Genomic DNA, 19810 nt, shown 5'->3' on the forward strand with positions numbered 1-19810 from the left:
TGAAAAATAAAATATATTGTTATTCTACGCTGTTTGAAAACGTACCTTTAATAAATGTACAATCAATAACATGCATACACATATTTCTAACTCTCTCGACTAGTTCGGAACACAACATTTATAGCCTTTGCTAGCGTTAGATTAGTTTAGATATCTTATATCACTTCTTATGCTTGTTGTCATTAGTATCACTTCTGGTATGGTAAAATACTTGCCCAATGCGTTAACCTGGAACAAAAAATTCCATGCACCTAACTTAATAACATCATTAACACTTCCGGTTCAATTACATCACTTCCGGATTTACAAAAAACAGATACCCAATGTTTTACAACTTTGAAACAGAAAGTCTCATTCACCTAACGTAATAACGAACTTAAAAGTACTTCCAGTTTTAATGACATCAATGTCGGATTAAGGAACACCAATGACCACTTTTTCCACCGATGTATTAATTTGAAACTAAAAGTCCCATGTCTGTAAACACTTAATGACAAAGTTATCAGCAGTTCAGGTTTTAAAACATCACTCCCAATTTTGGCAAACAAATGTTATGCAAGGCGACCTGGAAAATAAAACGCCATAAGAATCAAACTGCGTTAAAAAGAAAGTAATCTGCACTTACGGTTAAAAGACATCACAGTTAGAGAGAATACATGCCATATCCAATGGTTGTACATGCCATATCCAGTGGTTGTACATGTCATATCCAGTGGTTGTACATGTCATATCCTGTGGTTGTACATGCCATATCCAGTTGTTGTACATGCCTTTCCAGTGATTGCACAAGTACATGTCCAGTGGTTGTACATGTAATATCCTGTGATTGTACATACCATATCCAGTAGTTGTACATGTCATATCCTGTGGTTGTACATGCCATATCCAGTTGTTGTACATGCCTTTCCAGTGATTGCACAAGTACATGTCCAGTGGTTGTACATGTAATATCCTGTGATTGTACATGCCATATCCAGTAGTTGTACATGCCATATCCAGTAGTTGTACATGCCATATCCAGTGATTGTACATGCCATATCCAGTGGTTGTACATGCCATATCCAGTGGTTGTACATGTCATATCCAGTGGTTGTAAATGCCATATCCAGTGGTTTTACATGCCATATCCAGTGGTTCTACATGCCATATCCAGTAGTTGTACATGCCATATACAGTAGTTGTACATGCCATATCCAGTAGTTGTACATGCCATATCCAGTGGTTGTACATGCCATATCCAGTAGTTGTACATGCCATATGCAGTGGTTCTACATGCCATATCCAGTGGTTGTACATGCTATATCCAGTAGTTGTACATGCCATATACAGTGGTTGTACATGCCATATCCAGTAGTTGTACATGCCATATCCAGTAGTTGTACATGCCATATACAGTAGTTGTACATGCCATATCCAGTGGTTTTACATGCCATATCCAGTGGTTTAAATGCCATATCCAGTGGTTGTACATGCCATATACAGTGGTTGTACATGCCATATCCAGTGGTTGTACATGCCATATCCAGTAGTTGTACATGCCATATCAAGTGGTTGTACATGCCATATCCAGTTGTGGTACATGCCATATCCAGTGGTTGTACATGCCATATCCAGTGACAAAGTTATCAGCAGTTCAGGTTTTAAAACATCACTCCCAATTTTGGCAAACACATGTTATGCAAGGCAACCTGGAAAATAAAACGCCATAAGAATCAAACTGCGTTAAAAAGAAAGTAATCTGCACTTACGGTTAAAAGACATCACGGTTAGGGAGAATACATGCCATATACAATGGTTGTACATGCCATATCCAGTGGTTGTACATGTTATATCCAGTAGTTGTACATGCCATATACAGTGGTTGTACATGTCATATCCAGTGGTTGTACATGCCATATCCTGTTGTGGTACATGCCATATCCAGTGGTTGTACGTGTCATATCCAGTTGTTGTACATGTCATATCCAGTAGTTGTACATGCCATATCCAATGGTTGTACATGCAATATCCAGTGGTTGTACATGTCATATCCAGTAGTTGTACATGTCATATCCAGTAGTTGTTCATGCCATATCCAGTGGTTGTACATGCCATATACAATGGTTGTACATGCCGTATCCAGTGGTTGTACATGCCATATCCAGTGGTTGTACATGCCATATCCAGTGGTTGTACATGCAATATCCAGTGGTTGTACATGCCATATCCAGTAGTTGTAAATGCCATATCCAGTGGTTGTTCATGCCATATCCAGTGGTTGTACATGCCATATACAGTAGTTGTACATGCCATATCCAGTTGTGGTACATGCCATATCTAGTGGTTGTACATGTCATATCCAGTGGTTGTACATGTCATATCCAGTAGTTGTACATGCCATATACAGTGGTTGTACATGCAATATCCAGTTGTGGTACATGCCATATCCAGTGGTTGTACATGCCATATCCAGTTGTTGTACATGCTATATCCAGTGGTTGTACAAGTACATGTCCAGTGGTTGTACATGCCATATCCAGTAGTTGTACATGCCATATCCAGTGGTTGTACATGCCATATCCAGTCAGCGTACATGCCATATCCAGTCATCGTACATGCCATATCCAGTTGTGGTACATGCCATATCCAGTCATCGTACATGCCATATCCAGTCATCGTACATGCCATATCCAGTCATCGTACATGCCATATCCAGTCATCGTACATGCCATATCAAGTCATCGTACATGCCATATCCAGTTGTGGTACATGCCATATCCAGTCATCGTACATGCCATATCCAGTCATCGTACATGCCATATCCAGTCATCGTACATGCCATATCCAGTCATCGTACATGCCATATCCAGTCATCGTACATGTCATATCCAGTCATGGTACATGCCATATCCAGTCATCGTACATGCCATGTATCCAGGTGTTGAACGTCCATGCATCCTGCTTCATTAATAAGAACGTTACGTGGATTTTCAGTATTATCACCTACTAATCACATTAATTAATTTTAGTCAAAAACGTGATGCTTATCAAAACACATGGAGGTGGTTGAGATTACAAAGCAACACATCACCTTGACCTTCATCGAAGGTCGCCCTATGACCCATTCGAAGGATGTACCACATTTCATCATACTATAGTCAATATTGTTTCATAATTCAGCTTAGAAAATGAAGCGATTATCACGTCTTTGTGCACCCGTGAAGATCCGGGTACAGAATAGGTCTTCAGCAACCCATGCTTGGCGTAACATGCGACTTTGTTTGTCGTAAAAGGCGACTATGCTTGTTGTTAAAGGCGACTAACGGGATCGGGTGGTCAGGCTCGCTGACTTGGTTGATACATGTCATCGATACCAATTGCGTGGACCGTCATATAGTTTGAATATCGCTGAGTGCGGCGTTAAACAGCAAACAAACAAACATACATTGATAGGGCTGTATATCAACAAATCACCGGCACACTTTCAAACATTGGTGACACACAGCAGGTCAGAGCGTTATTCAAACCCACAAACAGGTTCCAAATCTGTGCTGTAGTTTAAAACGTTAAAATATTATTGGAAATATAAACTGTATTTTTAATTAATACCAGTGTACATTAAAAAGTATCACTGAGAACCATGGTTCATGAGAGTATCCCTTGTGCGACGGTAACAGACAGCAAACCCTGACACACATTTTGATGACTCCTCTCTATATTAACCTGGGTTCAGTGCGGAGCGCCCTTAAGTCTCAACCCCGCTGTGAGGTTACGTATAACTGTATTAAAGAGTCAAGTTCTAAGTAATTAACAGTAAAAGTCACAGCGGGACTTCCTATGAAGATGAGTCGACTTGCACAATTCAAAATCTAAGTTTAGAATCAAAGAATGTCTTTAAGTGAGATAAGTGACGGGCGCCCCATCTTTCATAAGTAGTTCATAAGGTGCATCCCCATCATGTCTGTCGATGAAATCAGAATTTTTCAGTTCCATGTCTTAAAGCAAACTACTATTTTCAAGCATGTCTGAACTTCAGTCATCGGAGTTCTATGTCATCTAATTATGTTTGTGTTGCTCAACCTACCAGAGTGATATTTGACTTTCGCCAGTTCACATAAAATGAGTGAGTGAGTGATTATTGTCTTACGCTGCTTCCAGCAATATTTCGGGGGACACCAGAAATAAGCGAACCGTGAAGATCCGTGGTAGAATCGGTCTTCAGCAACCCATGCTTGCCGTAAAAGGCGACTTTGGTTTCCGTAAGAGGCGACTTACGGGATCGGGTGGTCAGGCTCGCTAACTTGGTTGATGCATGTCATCTATCCCATAGACATGGGTCGATGATCATGATATTAATCACTGGATTGTGTGGGGACCCACGACCGGGTCTTTGACGTGACGAGCGAACGTCTTCAGGTACGTCACCTGTCTTGTCACGTTCTTGCAGGTCACCCCGTTTTGGCGGATTGAACAAACTCAAGAAAACCAACAACCGGGACATGGTTTATCAAACATTCAAGACATATGAACGTGCAACTAAACCTCCGTAAAGTATTGTGCAATAACATTCGGTTGTATCAAACGTTTAACACCTACCGTACATTGTAAATTGTGTTTTGTAATGACAACTTCAATATATGTGATGTCAACTGTAGCTGTGGTGGTGTCTCCTGTAGTGGTGGTTGTGTCTCGTATAGTGGTGGTGTCTCGTATAGTTGTGGTGGTGTCACCTGTAGTTGTGGTGTCTCCTGTAGGGGTGGTTGTGTCTCGTATAGTGGTGGTGGTGTCTCCTGTAGTGGTGGTGGTGTCTCCTGTAGTGATGGTGTCTCCTGTAGTGGTGGTGGTGTCTCCTGAATGGTGGTGGTGTCTCCTGTAATGGTGGTTGTGTCACCTGTAGCTGTGGTGGTGTCTCCTGTAGTGGTGGTGGTGTCTCGTGTAGTGGTGGTATCTCCTGTAGGGGTGGTGGTGTCTCCTGTAGTGATGGTGTCTCGTGTAGTGATGGTGTCTCGTGTAGTGGTGGTGGTGTCTCGTGTAGTGGTGGTGGTGTCTACTGTAGGGGTGGTGGTGTCTCCTGTAGTGATGGTGTCTCGTGTAGTGGTGGTGGTGTCTCGTGTAGTGGTGCTGGTGTCTCCTGTAGTGGTGTATCACCTGTAGCGTTGGTGGTGTCTCCTGTAGTGGTGGTGGTGTCACCTGTAGCTGTTGTGGTGTCTCCTGTAGTGGTGGTAGTGTCTCCTGTAGTGGTGGTTGTGTCACCTGTAGTGATGGTTGTGTCTCCTGTAGTGGTGATGGTGTCTCCTGTAGTGGTTGTGTCTCCTGTAGTGGTGATGTCACCTGTAGCTGTGGTGTCTCCTGTAGCTGTGGTGATGTCTCGTGTAGTGGTGGTGTCTCGTATAGTGGTGGTGTCTCGTGTAGTGGTGGTGTCACCTGTAGCTGTGGTTGTGTCTCCTGTAGTTGTGGTGATGTCTCGTGTAGTGGTGGGGTATTGTGTAGTGGTGGTGTCACCTGTAGTGGTGGTGGTGTCACCTGTAGTTGTGGTGGGTGTCTCCTGTAGTGGTGGTGGTGTCACCTGTAGTTATGGTGGTGTCTCCTGTAGTTGTGGTGGTGTCTCCTGTAGTAGTGGTGGTGTCTCCTGTAGTGGTGGTGTCTCGTGTAGTGGTTGTGGTGATGTCTCGCGTAGCAGGTGGTTATGTCTCGTGTAGCAGGTGGTGGTGTCTCGCGTGGCAGGTGGTGGTGTCTTGTGTAGCAGCTGTCGATGTCTCGTGTAGCAGGTGTTGGTGTCTCGTGTAGCAGTTGGTGGTGTCTCGTGTAGCAGGTGGTGGTGTCTCGCGTAGCAGGTGGTGGTGTCTCGTGTAGCAGGTGGTGGTGACTCGTGTAGCAGGTGGTGGTGTCTCGTGTAGCAGTTGGTGGTGTCTCGTGTAGCAGGTGGTTATGTTTCGTGTACCAGGTGGTGGTGTCTTGTGTACCAGGTGGTGGTGTCTTGTGTAGCAGTTGGTGGTGTCTCGTGGAGCAGGTGGTGGTGTCTCGCGTAGCATGTTGTGGTGTCTCGCGTAGCATGAAGTGGTGTCTCGTGTAGCAGGTGGTGATGTCTTGTGTAGCAGGTGGTTATGTTTCGTGTAGCAGGTGATGGTGTCTCTCGGAGCAGGTGGTGGTGTCTCGTGGAGCAGGTGGTGGTGTCTCGCGTAGCATGTGGTGATGTCTCGCGTAGGATGTAGTGGTGTCTCGTGTAGCAGGTGGTTATGTTTCGTGTAGCAGGTGGTGGTGTCTCGCGTAGCAGGTGGTGGTGTCTCTCGTAGCAGGTGGTGGCGTCTCGCGTATCAGGTGGTGGTGTCTCGTGTAGCAGGTGGTGGTGTCTTGTGTAGCAGGTGGTGGTGTCTTGTGTAGCAGCTGTCGATGTCTCGCGTAGCAGGTGTTGGTGTCTTGTGTATCAGGTGGTGGTGTCTTGTGTAGCAGCTGTCGATGTCTCGCGTAGCAGGTGTTGGTGTCTTGTGTAACAGGTGGTGGTGTCTCGTGTAGCAGGTGGTTGTGTCTCGTGTAGCAGGTGTTGGTGTCTTGTGTAGCAGGTGGTGGTGTCTCGCGTAGCAAGTGGTGGTGTCTCGTGTAGCAGGTGATGGTGTCTCGTGTAGCAGTTGGTGGTGTCTCGTGTAGCAGGTGGTGGTGTCTTGTGAAGCAGGTGGTGGTGTCTCGCGTAGCAGGTGTTGGTGTCTTGTGTAGCAGGTGGTGGTGTCTTGTGTAACAGGTGTTGGTGTCTCGCGTAGCAGGTGGTGGTGTCTCGTGTAGCAGGTTGTGGTGTCTCGTGTAGCAGGTGGTGGTGTCATGTGTAGCAGGTGGTGGTGTCTCGTGTAGCAAGTGGTGTCTCGTGTAGCAGGTGTTGGTGTCTCGCGTGCCAGGTGTTGGTGTCTTGTGTAGCAGGTGGTGGTGTCTCGTGTAGCAGGTGTTGATGTCTTGTATAGCAGGTGGTGGTGTCTCGTGTAGCAGGTGGTGGTGTGTCTCGTAGCAGGTGGTGTCTCGTGTAGCAGGTGGTGGTGTCTTGTGTAGCAGGTGTTGGTGTCTCGCGTAGCAGGTGGTGGTGTCTCGCGTAGCAGGTGGTGGTGTCTCGTGTATCAGGTGGTGGTGTCTCGTGTAGCAGGTGGTAGTGTCTTGTGTAGCAGGTGGTGATGTCTCTCGTAGCAGGTGGTGTCTCGTGTAGCAGGCGGTGGTGTCTCGCGTGGCAGGTGGTGGTGTCTTGTGTAGCAGGTGGTGGTGTCTCGTGTAGCAGGTGTTGATGTCTTGTATAGCAGGTGGTGGTGTCTTGTGTAGCAGGTGGTGGTGTCTTGTGTAGCAGGTGGTTGTGTCTCGCGTATCAGGTGTTGGTGTCTCGTGTAGCAGGTGGTGGTGTCTCGTGTAGCAGGTGGTTGTGTCTCGTGTAGCAGGTGGTGGTGTCTTGTGTAGCAGGTGGTGGTGTCTCGCGTAGCAGGTGGTGGTGTCTCGTGTAGCAGGTGGTGGTGTCTCGCGTAGCAGGTGGTGATGTCTTATGTAACAGGTGGTGGTGTCTCGTGTAGCAGGTGGTGGTGTCTCGCGTAGCAGGTGGTGGTGTCTCGCGTAGCAGGTGGTGGTGTCTCGTGTAGCAGGTGGTGGTGTCTCGTGTAGCAGGTGGTGTTGTCTCGCGTAGCAGGTGTTGGTGTCTTGTGTAACAGGTGGTTGTGTCTTGTGTAACAGGTGTTGGTGTCTTGTGTAGCAGGTGTTGTATCGTGTAGCAGGTGATGATGGATTTCAGGAAAGGACTGTTGTTAAATCTGGTTTTGTCTGGTTTCCCCCAACAATTTGTAAAATATTATCTGTTGCTTAGTAATGATGTGCAAAACTAAACTGGTTCAATGAAAAACTGGCGTGAGAAATAAATTGAAGCCACAAGACCCCTACCATGTTTAAAATGTTGCAAATTTGTGCCGAAAAAAGCAAATATATTGATTTTCAAAGATCAGAGGTCTAAGATCAGCATTAGCAGTTTTTATTATGTACGTTTGTACACATTAAGTTCTAATTTGTGGAGTGAAGCCCATTTCCGGTGTCCCCCGCCGTGATATTGCTGGAATATTGCTAAAAGCGGCGTAAAACCATACCCACTCACTCTAATTTGTGACGCAGTGTACTAGTATATCCAAAATACAAAGTCTGTGTAGTTGAATAACAACATTTAATTGAATTACAAGTTGAACTCAGGATGTAAACGGTGTTTCTTCTTCAGTCTTTTGTGGAAGATGAGCCTCGTCTTCTCGTTCTGACTTCTTTAACAAATAGAGCATGTCAGTCCCCCCAGGTCGTCCATCTGTTGTATTGTCGACAGGCTGCTTCGTCTCATCCTAACACAATTAATAATACAGGTGAGAAACAATTCATTGTGTCCTTCTTATAAAGAAAGAATATACCATATTGAACATCATGGTAACAATGACGTCACAATGGTCTGCAAAGCATTGTGATGCAATTTCATTGCAGCGATATATACAATGTAGATATCGCTTGATCACACCCAAGCGATAAGTTTTGGATGATAAATAGAGATTACTACACGAGTGCCTGTCAGATACCATTTATCTTACGAGTTGTTTTAAAACGTCTCTAACGAGCGAAAGCATTTTGTCTGTTCTCATGATTGCAGTGTCGCATTTATACATAACACAGCGGTCATGAGTGACGTCATCCGACGGTCATGAGTGACGTCATCCGACGTACTGCTTACTATTCATAAATAATGTGACCCTAAACCTCCGCCATCTGTGGATTACAAAAGCGATGATGACAGTGAAAACAGGAAAAGATCAAAGAACCCGAAAGATGCCAAGTTTAAAAAATTCATCTCAAAGAAATGACAAAATATGTACAACAATGTATACAACTACCGTATGACATCACTTCCGGTGACCGACTTCTAGAAAATGGCGTGTTCACTGACAACAGGGATTTTCAGAGGAGGATTTTCGTTGATTGGGGGATGGTAGATACATAAATATGTCATGTAAGTAATCAGACACAATCAGACCATCTGCGTACTGTTATTTGTTTTAATGTTTTCCAATGTAACCAAGAGAATTTGTCAGAAATGTTGATAACTACCGTCGGCGATGTGCGTGACTTTGCGTCAGTAATGGCGTCACACAAGACGGAAACTTTTACGATTTCTGTTGAATTTCCCTGATCATTGTTATGCATATAATTTTAATTCCATAATTCGTGCTGCGATACTCTTCCCACGACTTTTCTCAAACGCATGCAACAATTAGACGAATTGATCTCTCAAAATGGGAGAGTGTAAAATCTGAATTTTGCTTCATTTACATTTCAACAAGTACAGTTTTCCGAGCACAGTGTTCGTTTCCACGCCTAATTTATTTCGCTTGATGTCATCTCGATAATTTGAATTGGTCAAAAAGACCATTTGTCTCTTCATTTTAAAATGTAGGAGGAATTCAGGGATGCATGTATCGCAGCTGAGTTTGAAATGTACGTGATCTAAAAGGCGTTTCCTAACCGGCATACGTGAAACGTCATTTTTGTGAACAGTATCCAATATGGCGGAAAGTGCACTTCGGCGTCGTGTTTTGGTATTTTCCAAAACATTCTAAACGATTCCAGGTTCCTCGGCGACGTTTCAGAATGGTGTTTTGGTGAAAAACAGATTCCCGTGATCATTAATGTGCTATTTTTGAAATTCAATCCTTCGACTTAATATCCGATATTTAGATTTCTTAACACACAGTAATTTTGCTTTGCCTAAAATGACAGTGGATGATATCACAGAAGAGGGAAATTCAAACAGAATTCAAAACTTTTAGTGGGCGTGATGTATTTCGAATTTTAGTCGACTTCGAAGTGAGGGTTGAAGAGGAGAGAAACATATATCGTCGGATCATATGTTTTCGGACATCAAACGTTCTCTGACGGCCATGTTTATCGCGAAGTACTCCCGCTATAACGAGGGTTGTGGTGTCAAAAGACTTTGTAACTACTCAGATGATGGCTTGATTTTTCGATAAAGCTGTCTTTGATAAGTGAATTCAATGTTTTACGGTTCTTGTGATTAGCGAATGTTTCTTAAGCGTCCGCAAACCGAGAACACGGGGATATATTTATTAACACTAGGTGGACATTCGACTGAAGCACGAGCAACTTATCAATGACTTACGATCTGGAAAGTAGTCCCTCATAATCTGACCTCAGGTCATCACCATGAAGTAGCCAAACACTGGCCTGGAATTTGATCTCACATATGTTTGATACCAGTTATCTCAAATGGGTTTCTCGCCCACAGGTGTGTACGAAAACACCGTCAAACGTTTGTAAGCGACGTTTCAAATCACGGTGACCACCTCTGATCGAAACAGCTGGTTTGATCACTGCGGAGGCTCATGTCAAAAGGGATTTCTTTTTTAATCATGTCGGCAAAAATGTTATTGTGTTTAAGTATTTTTTATTATAAGTATGGATAAATGCAGTTGTAGGTCACAAAATGCAGAGCTGCGGTTAGAACAATGTGCAAAGCTTATATATGGCCCCTTTTGACGTCACATGAATTGCGTCACAATATTTACATAATGACGTCATGCTACTTTTGTGATTTATACAACTACGGGTGCTTTACCAGTGCCGTTTTGAAAAGAAGGCGGTCCCTGTGACTTGCAATTGGAAGAGGTCGTTCAGTTTTACGGGTTGGTGTGAATGTAAGCGTCAGGCACGGACACACTAAACCCACGTGTTTGTTTCAACGTGTTACTGGTTACCATGTCACTTGACCTTTGCGTCGAGGTCGTAGTCGTGCTGATGAATGACAAAATGAAATTCCAAATCACCCGTGCTGTACCTATACACTCATATCATATTTCTTTTCGAAAGTTATTGAATATTGGACAAATCATGACATGTTTATTCTACTTTCGGATTCACAGATTCGAATGATTTCTCTGGCTTAATAAAAGCGAGAAACCCTTTCCATATTAAATAGAAATTTCGATATCTTTTTTTCAAATAAACGCATTCATAAAATAATTGAAATAAAGATAAATACCTCGAAATTTCGAGAAATCATCGAAATTGCAAGACAATAATCGAAGTAACGAGAAAATAAATTGAGATTTCATTTTTTTAAATAGATTCATTTTGGCGTAAAAGGCAAAAAACGAGGGAAGTAAGGAGAAAACACGCGAAATTGCGAAAATATAAACAATTAATTTAAATAAAGAGAAAATTCTTTTTCAAAAGTATGTATTAGAATCTGACTACCAAAGTGGCACCGTTAGGCTCTCATGTACAGGTAAGGCAACAAATGCATACACAATGTTAACACTCTCAGACCACATTCCGTGTAAGCACCAACTGTTACATTCAAGCAGAGTCACAGCGTGTGTGTGTGTGTGTTTGTGTGTGTGTGTGTGCGTGCGTGCGTGCGTGCGTGCGTGTCTGCGTGCGTGCGAGCGTGCGTGGGGGGTGGGGGTGGGGGGTGGGTGGGGGTCTGGGTGGCTCGGTGGGTGGGGGTCTGGGTGGCTCGGTGGGTGGGAGGCTTTGTGTGTGCATATGTGTATATGTAGTTTGACAAGAAAATTGGCAACAAGGTTAATCGTTTGGAGATAACTCCCTTTTCTTAATAAAAAAACTATTTGCATTGATCTCAGTTGATTTCCAACTAACCCACACAGATTCGTTCACTTTCTTAAAATGACAAACAAATTAGTTTCATGTTAATGGTGATATCCTTTGAATGGATGCATGTTTTCTCATGTCATGTTCTATATGATCATGTCAGCAAGGTCTGGTTTTTACCTGCCTGGTTATAAGGCCACCCTGGTTACACTGCCATACCTACTGCTGGGCGAAAGGTGGCGATATATACACAGAGGGCTGTACACGTCATTGACCCAAACAAACAAACACGCAGAGACTCACCTTGTTTACCGCCTTGCTCTGCCAGCAACGGGGAATACAGCAACACAGCGCGTCAGTAAAAGACACCAAGTATCGGGGATCTACATCGTTGTTGCGGTTAAACCCTGCAGGATATATATACATGTAGTGAGTGAGTGAGTGAGTTGGGTTTTACGCCGGTTTTAACAGTATTCCAGCTATATCACAGCGTGTCAGCTTAATGTGGGAGGATAGCCCGAAGTGATACAGGTCTCAGACGTTTACCACTCCGGTGAAACCCACGAGCACGGGTATGGTACTTACAAGCCTAGAAACATAATCGGAGCGAACCGGGATTCGAACCCACAATCATAGGTTTCTGGCGTGTCCACGGGACGCAACTCTGCACAGCGAATCGCGACGCCTTAGACGGCTGGGTGGCCCGTGACCCCATATACATGTACGTAGCATCAGGGTAACATTGTTACACGTTCTTGCATTTTTTGTGTATGCTTTGTTTGTTTGTTGTTTAACGCCGCTTTCAACAATATTCCAGCTATTTGTCGGCAACCTCTAAATAATCAAGTCTGGTTCAGACAATCCAGTGATTGCTATCATGAGCATCGATCCACACAATTGGGATAAGAAGACATGCTTCAACCAAGTCAGCGAGCCTGACCACCCGATCCCGTTAGTCGTCTTTTACGACAAGCATACTCGCCTTTTACGGCAAGCATGGGTTGCCAAAGACCTATTCTATACCGGATCTTTACGGGTCTTGCAGATTTATTACCCATACTATTGGAAATAACCGAGTTCATAAAAACTGTATGCCCACATATCCCTTCATATACTTTTTTTTGCAGAGTATATATATATCCGTAACATAGCTGATATTTTTGGAATAATCGTGGTCATAAAATGGTATAAAGTGAGGGCCGAGTTGGGTCGGATGCCACTTTGAACAGTATTCCAGTTGTATCACGGTATGTCTGCTTGATGTGGGTAGAAAACCTCCGACGCACGTCTCAGACATTAACCACTTTGGCGAAACCCACGAGCACGGCTATGGTACTGACGAATCTAGAAACATAATCGGGGCGAACCGGAATTCAAACCCACGATCATAGGTGTTTGGTGAACCAAAGGGACGCAACTCTGCACAGGGAATTGCGGCGCTTCAGACGACTTGGCCACCCGTGCCCTCCACTAGTAAAGTGAAACATATTTACTCAATGATTCGTAAAGAAAACTAACCCCTCTGGACACACTACCTGTTCAATACATAGTAAAATGGAACGTTAGCAAGGCACCTGGCAACCTCGAGGAGTACACAGGTGTTTGGTGATATCTCGTAGGCTGCGATTGGACGACACTTTACATAGCGCTCATTGGTCCACGGTATCGAATGAAAACCAATGGCGAAGTAGGTAAAATGTGTTTGTGGGGTAAAATTACTGTCGCAAAATTTAAGCTTTTTTATAACTTTATCAACCCATAATAGACTTTCAAGGTGTGGCCACGTCTCACATTTTGTTATCAATCATAACTGAAGACGCTCCACGCACCTATAAACGGATATGGTAAAGATTTGTAACCACTGGAGGCTGAACACGCTAAATTTGTTATACAAACCAGTAATGGTACCAGTCCAGGTGGGAGTCAAGACCCTGTATATGATGAGAATATTTTTTACAGGGACAGGTGAAGGTGAACTAGGGTTTCGCGTTCAAGATTATTTCATTTAAATAACGACATGTGTGTGAGTGCGTGTGCGTGGAGGTGCATGGCTGCTTGTACAAGTCTGGCTGGGGTTATAGTGCTACACCACCGAGATACCATGCCGCAGTTTACCACGAATAGTGAGTGAGTGAGTGAGTGAGTATTGTTTTACGCCGCTTTAAGCAATATTCCAGCCGGCGGGGGACACCAGAAATGGGCTTCACACATTGTACCCATGTCGGGAATCGATCCCGGGTCTTTGGCGTGACGGGCGAACGCTTTAACCACTAGGCTACCCGACCGCCCTTAACACGAATAACCCACTCAGACACAATATACTGACTCCCAGCCAACCAGACCTTGGTTTTAGTCCTTTAATGCCGAGTGCCAGACAGAGTAACCCCTGACCTTTCGCTCTCCGGGCGGACGCTCTACCACTAGACCACGGAGGCGGTCCGTTACAGGAACAGGGTCACGTGATGACATAACGTTTTACAATCACCCACCAAGGGAGGCACTGTATCTCAGTACGACAATCTGTGAGTGAATGAGTGAGTAAGTGAGTATGATTGGCAGGCCACGTTTAGCCATATCCAAGCCAAATTACGAAAGCAGACACCAGAAATGGGTTTAATACATTAAACCTAAGTGGTGAAACGAAACCCAAACGAGCGAACACCGAAACACTTAGGCTACCCCACCGCCCCAGACACTCTCTAAATGAATAAGTGACCAAAATGTTTTTCGTTATTTTCATTATTGTCCAAAGTAACCAATGTTGAACCTGTCATCCAGCTGACTAGAAAACTTGTGACGAAGGCGACGCCAGCACCAAGAGCACTGAACCACGTGTATGAGAGTTGGTAGATGTGTTCGAACCACATTCTGAAATGTATGAATAGACACAATCTCATTAAAATCAGATCTTAGTTCTCGCTTTCTCTAAACAAATATCTGAGGACATCCCATTACGGGTCACGTCAGAACGACCTTTCGCGAACTTTGATCGACCACTGAAATAACAAACAAAAAGTCGACATAATAAGCCAATTGGAAAGCAGCTTTCTCGAGCTTTACGTCACTCGTTTCAACCTGTCGACTTCCATTTCAGACTACGCTTGAAAATTATGTTGACACAGTTCTAGAGTAAAATTTTGAAACCTGAACAAACGAACATTCCGGGATGTCTAATATATGGTTGAGATCGTATGGCAGTGCTTCCCACATACTGTGCAACGCCTCCTCCCTTCAAATGTTCATCCCATGGAAGCGAGAGATAATTTTGATGAATCAGAATTTCGACGGAAACTGTCGTTCGGTATACCCCGTGTTAACGTTTTCGAGGTTACATGATCAGACAACGCATTCCGACCGTCACTTTCATGATCTGGTAAGCGACGCTTTGATTGATCGGATGAAAGGTCGTTCTGACGTGACCCGTAATGGGATGATTTTAATGAGAATTGAATAGACATGTCATGGGGTTCGATAGTTAGGATTTATGTTTGTTTGTTTGTTTAACGCCGCAGTCATCGCTATTCCAGCTATATGACGGCACCTGTAAATAATCGAGTCTTGACCAGACAATCCAGTGATTGACATGATGAGCATCGATCTAAGCAGTTGGAATACGATGACATGCTACCAAGTCTGCGAGCCTCGCCTTAATCGTCTTTCACGCCAAACATTGTTTGCCGGAGACCACATCTAACTCGGATCTTCACGGGTTCGATAGTAAGGTAAAAATGTTCTGGAACATTCTGTAAAAGTTTTCTGTTTACACACACATTTAACTGCTCGCCAGACATGGTGAATGTGAAAAAAATTGTTTGGCATTTCTTTTAGGTAAAACATAACTCTAACATATCTCCCTCTTGGATATATATCAGGTTGTCGATGATATCAATATTAATGAAAATCTATCAAAAGATGATTTGCATCTCATATTGTCATATTTGATATCGGATATTATATATTAAACATTGTAAATTTAACCTGCGTCTATTTCAAAAATTTAATCAGCAGTGCTTTCCTGCTCTAGCCAGCAGTCATGGTGTCAACAGTCATTTGCTAAAACGTAACAGCAAATTAAATGGGGCACCCACAAGCGGATCGAAGGGAGGGGGGGGTTCCAGGCGATCCTAGATAATAATGTGTCCAAGTTTGTCAACGGTCTATCTTTTTGGCATACTGAATTCAGACACACTGTCACTGAGATTCAAGTACGACCCCCTCCCCTTTCAAACTCATTTAAACATCCCTGTATCACATCATCTAAAACATGTTTTTTCATGATATTTTTAATATTTTTGTCATATTTCGTTCAAGTTGATTTAGGAGAAACAGCGGCGGTACATATTTTTTAAAAGGGGTGTATCTTGTAAGCACAAATATACACGCAATTTGTGTTTGATTTAATAAGTTATTTGTTATCATGTTTTAATACGTTTTCAGAGATGATGATGAGGAGGGGGAGTGAGGATGATGATCATGATTTGGAGATTTTACGTGCGCTTTCCGACATTCTGCGTATTTTGCACACGGTGTTTTCAGTGAGTCAACACGATCCCTATAGTTGGTTTGTAGAGGCGAAAGCACAAAATGTGGCACACTTATGCATTGAACCATTCTGAACATTTCTGGATATGGATCCAAGATGACCGTGAACATGGCTGAAATCTCTATATACATATAAATAATTACTGTAATTTATCAGGATTAATTGCCAAAATGGTATTTATGATTCATGCTGCGCAACTTGGTGGTTAAAGAATTCCAAGATTGATACATTTATAATATGCTCCAATGGTCTATGCGTTCACACATACAGTTCTCGGTGAGGTTCCCCAACGGTGTACATAGATTTCGCTGACGTCAAAAGTGAGGTATTATATGCTGATGACGTCATGTTTTCAGCAAAGCACATGTCCGATGTAGCAGGAGGAAGCCATGGTGTCCGTATTTTCACATCAGAAAACGTGGATCCCATGCTGACCCACATAAGAACTATGGCTCCGACAATTGTTCCCACAAAACACCCCTGTAAAATATGTGAAAAATAGAATATATGAGAAATGGCGATCTTTCTGAATACAATTGATGTTCATGAGTTGCCCATGAGCCAGTGGTCTAAGTTACTAATATCCCTGATAGTGATTGAGTCAGTCAGTCAATTGAGTTTACCACCTCTTTGATCAATATTCCAGTTGTGTCACCGCTTGTCGGATTCATGTGATTCAAGCCCGAAATAATGCAGGTCCTAGACGTTTACCACTTTGGTGAAATCCACGAGCACGGGTATGGTGCTGACAAACCAAGAATCTATTCGGGGCGAAACGGGATTCGAACCAATAATCATAGGTTTCTGGCAAGCACAAGGGACGCAACTCTGCACAAATATACCAATCGGTGAGTGAGTGAGTTGGGTTTAACGCCGCTTTTAACACTATTCCAGTTATATCGCGGCGTGTCAGCTTCATGTGGGAGGAAAGCCCGAAGTAATGCAGGTCTCAGACGTTTAAATTTACCACTTCGATGAAACCCACGAGCATGGGTATGGTGCTGACAAACCTAGAAACATAATCGGGGCGAACCGGGATTCGAACCCAGAATCATAGGTTTCTGGCGTGCCCAAGGGACGCAACTCTGCACAACGAATCGCGGTGCCTTAGACGACTGAGCCACCCGTGACCCCTTATCCCTATGGAATATTCCTATTATATAATCCTTAAATCGCCACTAGTCGTATGCTCAATTAATAGCAGTAAATTACTGATTGTATACACACCCTATACAGGGACGGTCAAAATTAAATGTCATTGATGAATTGCATTTTAGGAGCAACACGTGGGTCCTAGCATGGCGAGAGGTAGAAGCAAGTGAGTGAGTGAGTGAGTGAGTATGGTTTTACGCCGCTTTTAGCAATATCCAAGCAATATCACGGCGGGGAACACCAGAAATGGGCTTCACACATTGTACCCATGTCGGGAATCGAACCCGGGTCTTCGGCGTGACGAGCGAACGCTTTAACCACTAGGCTACCCGACCGCCCCAGGTAACAGCAAGATCGTAGCTACATTTACGTGTATGTACTGCTCCGTTCTTACTATCCATCGAAAGTGACGTTAAGAGAATCGAACGGGCTTAGGCGTGACAGGCGAACGCTTTAACCACTAGGCTACCTCATCGTCCCCTGATCTGATACAGGGGACATTAAACAGTGAATGTCTTACCTTGGCGTTCGCCCAGGGACAGAAGAACGCTGTGAGGAACAGCCCAGTCAATGGACCAGTGAACGTGGCCAGAACACTACCGCTTATCTAGCAACAGAAACATATTTGTGAAAATAAAAAGTAGTGCATACACTGAAGATGGTTTCAGTCCTTTTCTGAGACGTGACTGTCATTTCAGACATATTTGCATACAAGGGCGTGTTCTTCTCCATCTCCAAGCCGTTTTCAGGTCGTTTAGAAAATGAAGTTTACGTTTGTAGGAGGTGAGGTGAAATGGGGTTTAACGTCGCGTTCAAGATTAGTGCACTTATGTAGCGACGTGAATGCACGTGTGTACGGTTGCTTGTATTAGTCCGGACTGATGCCGATTTATAGCGCTAACCCACTGAGATACCATGCCGCAGTTTAACATGAATACCCAACTCATACAAACAAATCCCGCCTCACAGTATTTTAGTGTTTGCGATTTCCTGCAGAAAAATAATTTTCGCTAACATTCCTTCTTTCTTTACTTTATGAAATGTACCAGATACATGCATATATCCCTAATAAATACGCTTACCGCATGTGAATCACATCCTTCGCCAATAACTATATATTGCAGCCTTAAAAAACTGCCGGAGAAAAGAAAGCATACACTTAAAAATTGGATTCGATAAACAACATGACAAACGTAATCAAAACATTACTTGGCAAAAAAATTTGCAAACGGTGCAAACGTTTGGACCAAAACACAGCTATGATTCCCGTATCTTGGATTCCTAGAAGTGACACTGTCGCGTTGTTGCATTGTCACATTGTCACATTGTCGCATTGTCACATTGTCACATTGTCACATCGTCACATTGTCACACTGTCGCATTGTCGCATTGTCACATTTTCACATTGTCGCATTGTCACATTGTCACATTGTCGCATTGTCCCATTGTCCCATTGTCGCATTGTCACATTGTCAAATTGTCACATTGTCACATTGTCACATTGTCGCATTGTCACATCGTCACATTGTCACATCGTGACATTGTCACATATGACATCGTCACATTGCCACATTGTCGCGTTGTCGCATTGTCATATTGTCACATTGTCGCATTGTCGCATTGTCACATTGTCGCGCTTTTGGAATTTTGACAGTTTTTGCTTGCTTTTTTTAAGGGTGACAACGCGACAATGTCCCTTCTAGAATCCATTCGTATCAAATACAACACCATCGAATAAACATTTCTTGTTCGTTTAATTTTTTGCCACCATTAAACATGGGTGTATATTTTTCTTTCGCCCGGTAGTATATTTTGCATGTTAGATACCTCGACAAGAGTTCCGCCGATTATCGTGGTTAAGATCGCCACACCGACAGACAGAATGCCGTAAATTACCACTGAAACAAACACGAAGCATAAGGACAGGTAGTTATTGTTAGAACACTGGAAGCGTTTAGCATCCCTCACAGTGCAGGATGCGCATCCCCCTATTGTTTCCGTACTTTACTACATATAAGGAGACCCGTGAAGATCCGGGGTAGAATAGGTCTTCAGCAACCCATGCCATGCTTGCCGTAAATGGCGACTATGCATGTCGTAAGAGACGAATTACGGGATCGGATGATCAGGTTCGCTGACTTGGTTGATGCATGTCATCGTAAACCAATAGCGTAGATCGATGCTCATGATATCAATCACTGGATTGTCTGGTCCAGACTCGATTTATATTTTGACTGTAGTCATATAGCTGGAATATTGCCAACGACCAACAAGCAACCAACTATATGTTTGCTTACGACGTAGATGTGTTTCATCCATTCGGTGCCTCGCATATACATTTAATTTAACAATACAGTAAACTACGGTTATAACGAACACGCTTATAACGATCTGACCGATATAACGAACTGATTTTGTAGTCCCTTCCATGTGTTGTATATATGCTGTATATATGCTTATAACGAACTACGGTTATAACGAACTAAAAATAAGTGGTCCCTTTCAGTTCGTAATAACCGTAGT

At 43.5% G+C, this 19810-nt stretch overlaps 3 protein-coding genes across 3 annotated transcripts in view; all 3 read right to left on the reverse strand.

Annotated features, from left to right (window-relative positions):
- Nucleotides 1–5026: 5026 nt before the first annotated feature.
- Nucleotides 5027–6011, reverse strand: LOC124113162 (autotransporter adhesin BpaC-like). Its single transcript, XM_046473415.2, has 2 exons — nt 5943–6011; nt 5027–5545 (listed from the first exon to the last, which is right to left on the reverse strand). Exons 1-2 carry the CDS (start codon nt 6009–6011, stop codon nt 5027–5029), a joined length of 588 nt encoding a protein of 195 aa, XP_046329371.2.
- Nucleotides 6012–6213: 202 nt separating this feature from the next.
- On the reverse strand, nt 6214–7989 carry LOC125377358 (mucin-2-like). The gene is made up of 2 exons (XM_048390405.1): nt 7978–7989; nt 6214–7398 (listed from the first exon to the last, which is right to left on the reverse strand). The coding sequence occupies exons 1-2, from the start codon at nt 7987–7989 to the stop codon at nt 6214–6216; spliced, it is 1197 nt and encodes a 398-aa protein (XP_048246362.1).
- Nucleotides 7990–8135: 146 nt separating this feature from the next.
- Nucleotides 8136–19810, reverse strand: part of LOC124113163 — a 54386-nt gene continuing 42711 nt past the window's right edge. Inside the window, exons 28-33 of the mRNA XM_048390406.1 lie at nt 19115–19185; nt 17808–17894; nt 16404–16615; nt 14360–14460; nt 11896–11999; nt 8136–8318 (exon numbers count right to left, since the gene is read on the reverse strand). Of these exons, the coding sequence (XP_048246363.1) occupies nt 8175–8318; nt 11896–11999; nt 14360–14460; nt 16404–16615; nt 17808–17894; nt 19115–19185 (719 nt within the window). The 3' untranslated portion in view covers nt 8136–8174. The remainder of the gene's footprint in view (nt 8319–11895; nt 12000–14359; nt 14461–16403; nt 16616–17807; nt 17895–19114; nt 19186–19810) is intronic.

Source organism: Haliotis rufescens, unplaced genomic scaffold, assembly GCF_023055435.1.
Source record: "Haliotis rufescens isolate VD_foot unplaced genomic scaffold, xgHalRufe1.0.p SCAF_9, whole genome shotgun sequence".
Lineage (NCBI taxonomy): Eukaryota > Metazoa > Mollusca > Gastropoda > Lepetellida > Haliotidae > Haliotis > Haliotis rufescens.

What these genes read in the sequence shown, in the direction of transcription:
- LOC124113162 (XM_046473415.2), bottom strand. Translation starts at nt 6,011, where the DNA reads ATGCTACGCGAGACACCACCACCTGCTCCACGAGACACCACCAACTGC. An exon ending in ACACAAGACACCACCACCTG is followed by an intron (nt 5,546 to 5,942) that starts GTACACAAGACA and finishes CCATAACTACAG; the next exon opens with GTGACACCACCACCACTACA.